General features: G+C 36.4%; 1 protein-coding gene across 1 annotated transcript; it reads left to right on the top strand.

Moving 5' to 3' along the window:
- The first annotated feature begins 790 nt into the window (after positions 1 to 790).
- Positions 791 to 3,333, top strand: LOC107550946 (nucleoplasmin ATPase-like). Its single transcript, XM_016232396.1, has 5 exons — positions 791 to 907; positions 995 to 1,077; positions 2,067 to 2,177; positions 2,263 to 2,356; positions 2,876 to 3,333. Exons 1-5 carry the CDS (start codon positions 796 to 798, stop codon positions 2,932 to 2,934), a joined length of 459 nt encoding a protein of 152 aa, XP_016087882.1. The 5' UTR covers positions 791 to 795; the 3' UTR covers positions 2,935 to 3,333.
- The last annotated feature ends 796 nt before the right edge of the window (positions 3,334 to 4,129 follow it).

Here is a 4,129-nt window from a genome sequence, read left to right as displayed (position 1 = left end):
ATATGCATATACTTGATTAAAACTGACACATGTTATGGCATGCTGTTTTAAGCTAAATGTTAAAGCTTCAGGCAAAATATTTTAATTTTTTTTGTAAATGAGAGAATAATTTGAAAACAAAAAGTGTATAAACATAAAGCACATACCTGCCACCCCATTAATTAATCCATTAAATACCAAAATGATAAAAGGTCAGACTTCTTCATGAAATAAATACATCTCGACAATAAATAAATAAATAAATAGACCCGCATATAACAAAAAAGTAATAATTTAACACAGTTATTTAAAAATGAAGTATTAAAAAAAAATAAACGCTAATTTAATAAAGTTATTTTAAAAATTAAGTATTTAAAAAAAATGCTGTAGAATGAACTTTCCTCAGGCAACAAACCTGATCAGAAGTCCTGGAGCGCCCTCTAGTGTCTGATGAAGCGCGTCACGCGCTCAGGAAAAACACCTGAAGTTCATCATCAACCGATCCAATTCATCAGCTTCTGCGTGCAGTGTTTTTCCTCTGTAAGTCATAGCCCCGGGGCCCAGTGCGGTCTTAATGCGGCCCTGTTTACAGGTGTGCGTCCATGTGAATGGCACAGTTTATATTACTGTTCAATCCTTGCTGCAGGTGGCTGATATACTGATCTTGCCTGCACAGTGCTGATTATTTTATCAGGCAAAGGAATATTAAGCGCCCCTTTGTAAACAAACATTTATGAGTGGGGCCGAGCTGACTGGTTTGTGAAGAAAAGTTGCAGAAAGATTCTCTTCTCACACCGTTTCACCTCAACAGAGTTCATGCTGACTGAAATGACAAGCTGTTTTATCGAAAATGACTCTGTAGCTTCAATCAGTCTGTCTGAATTATCCAGCTCATCATCGGTGTCTGATAGAGCATGTGTTCACTGGGGTAAGATCATTTCTGTCCTGTACAACGAGCCTTTGCAATTGCCTGAATTGTTGTAGTCGCTTTTACTTGCTCTTTCTTTCCTGAAAGGTTGTGTGCTCAGTGGCTCTGAGACCACAGCTGTCTTTCAAGCAGAAAATGACCTTCTGGAGAACCAGTTTTTCATCAAAACGGTAACCTAGATTTGGGCCTTCATAGTCCATCCCAACATAAACTGTTAATATTTACTCACCTTCCTGCTGTTACAAACTCGTATGACTTTTTTTTTTCTTCTCCGTGGCTTATGTTATTCAGCTTTCCTTCCAGCTAGCTGTTAATCGTTGTTAGTGGACCATTAATTTAATGATTTGAACTTGAGTACGGGATTTGTGAACGAAGCATCGCTTCATCCGATTCATTGAGTCAATTCTTTTCATTCATGAATCGAGCATTGCTCATCAACATGCAAAGCAAGCCATGTTAGTCTTATTTGATTGGATTTATTCACCTTATCTATTTTTTTTTTTTTAGTTGTATATTATTTTTATCGTGGGCAAAAATCTTGAAATAATTTGCCTAAGCGATTTAAAAAAAACTGTAATGTGTCAGGGCCTGGAGCTACTTTACAGTCATTTATAAAACTTGTATGATGATTTATTATTTAGCTATCTCTCCAGTAGCTGTTAATATTTGTGACTGCATCGTTGATTTAATTTTTAGAAATGGAGTACTGGATTTGTGAAGGAATCATTGTATCATTCGATTCATTGAATCAATCTTGTCAGTCAATTCTTTTCATTCATGAATCGAACATTGCTCATCAACATGCAAAGGCAGCCATGTTTGTCATTCAGTCATTTATTCAAGGCTTGAAATAATGTGCGGAAGTGATTAAAAACTGTAATGCATCAGAGTCAATGCGTTTTATCATTTTGTAGTATACATTCTCTCTCATTATAGAGAGAGACAGGATATTTGTGAAGTTCACCTTTTGTGGTTATGGGTCATTTACGTTTTGGTTCATGAAGGTGACTTTTTTTTTTATTTTTTTTTTTTAAATGATTACATTTTTTGAATGATCTATTAAAAAAGTGTATGAGTGAGCCTGATAACCTAAACCCACATCCATAGTCTTCAACCAGTTTGTCAGTACAGTAAAATGGCCTGATTTCTATTTTCACAGATATGTCTTAGTGAGGAGGCAGGAGACGAGATGCATATAGTGGCCGTCTGTGACGGTGTCGGAGCTTCCAAACCGTTGCCCATTGCCACCCTCCGCCACTGTATGCCAATGGTGAATTATTGTGGCTGATAGTTTGATTGAAAGTTTTCAGAAACTGCATCATATATAAGACTAGATATTTTGTCATATGTTGCAGATCAGTTTTCCCAGTTTGGAGCTTATTCCCCCTGTCACCTTTAAACTGTGCTCGGGTAAAGGACCTGTGTTCATCTCTGCTCAGCATATAACATGTAAGAGCTTGCATTGGAATGCTTATTTTGTGTTGTGCACTATTTTAGCTCCTTGCAAATTCACAAGTGTGAACATTCAGGGTGCTGACGGGAAATTTGAATTGCAACGACAGGAGGATTTATGAACTGCAATTCAGAAATTTCAACATGGTTACACAGCCAAGGAGCTTCACTAGTCCAACACAAGTGTTTATATATATATATATATATATATTTTTTTTTTCATTTGATTGTATACATTTCTTTAATACTATGAAAACAAATAAAACGGCCACCAATGTTGATTTTCAGTTTGCTAAATATCCACCTCGACACTGTCAGATAATTTTAGAAATATTGACATTAAAAATTGTTGACTTGGATATTGTAATTTCCCAAAACCATCCATGATTCCCATGTATGTAAACATTAGTATTTTAATATTTAAAGAACAAATACAAATTCTGTATTTAAATTCTAAATGGTGCTCAACCATGCTATTGCTAAAATTAATTTCTGCCTTTTTTTTTTTGGTTGCAGTGAATCCCATTGAGATGACAGAGGGGGAGGAGGATGATGATGAGGATGAAGATGATTAAATGCCAATCATGAGAGCTTATTTTGACCGTTTGAACCATAATGGGTCCTGTGGGACAGTGATTGTGCCAGTATTTGTTACTGAAGCATCACAGTGTTTGTCAACATTAAAAAACTATTAACTTCAAGTGTTTTAATGCTAATGAAAGACAGAGTAATAAAATATGAGTCTCAGAGTGTAAATAATACCACACGATTTTATCGGATGTATTTTTCCCTATATGTAGACCGAGATGCATACCTACTTGTACACAAAATGTTTAATAAAACATGCATTTGACTTGAAGTGAGAAATAGAGTACATACTGGTGGTGAAGTATTTGTGAATCCTACTTATGGCAGCATGTTAATTATAAAATAAATGTTATGATTTCTAGCTTGATGAGGGTATAACATCCTGACAGAGTTTATATGAGCTGTTGCTAGGAAACAGTCACGCATCTAAGCAACAGACGGTGAACAAACCCTTGCAGTTGCCATTGACATAGAGCTGCAGAATGAGTGCTGTTTACAGTGAGAAAAGAAGTCAATGCTCCAGCACAAGATGTCTGCTCGCTTTGTGTTTGGTGGCGCAGTGTTCATGTCAGCTGAAATTAACCTTCTAGAGGATTTCAAGTGAGACACGCACCCCGATAAAGTGAAATATGGCAGGGATGGGTGAGTGATTTTACTGCCTCTGCCCCACACTGGACACGGACTGCCGCCTGTAATGGTGATGGCACATAAAAGAAACCAAAATTGATTTGGTCATATCAATTAATAGCCACTGTTTAAACTACTAGTTTAAAAATATTTGGCAGATCATCTAAATTGTAACCTTAATTTGATTTTGTCATGTTTGCTGCCTTCTTGTTGTCTGATTTGACTTTGATGCTGTTTGAATTTTAGGGTTTTTAAATCAACATTGATTCCTGTCAGTGTGACTTAAGTGTGATACATTTAATCAGAGGGAGACAACTGGCTGAATGAGCTTTAAATGTTTGACATATATAGTTAGAAAATGTCTCCAGTTAAAGATTGACATGTAAGAGAGGTTTATTTATTGGTTTATTTATATCCTGTCCTTCATCCAGTAACTCTCAAGTGACACACACACACACACACTCACACTCACACTCACACTCACACACACTCACACACACACTCACACTCACACTCACACTCACACACACACACACACACACCCTCACAACACCA

Source organism: Sinocyclocheilus grahami, unplaced genomic scaffold (assembly GCF_001515645.1).
Source record: "Sinocyclocheilus grahami isolate Dianchi unplaced genomic scaffold, SAMN03320097.WGS_v1.1 scaffold410.1, whole genome shotgun sequence".
In the NCBI taxonomy this organism is placed as follows: Eukaryota; Metazoa; Chordata; class Actinopteri; order Cypriniformes; family Cyprinidae; genus Sinocyclocheilus; species Sinocyclocheilus grahami.
Note: the sequence above shows the minus strand (reverse complement) of the source record. Positions and strands in the feature narration are given on the sequence as shown.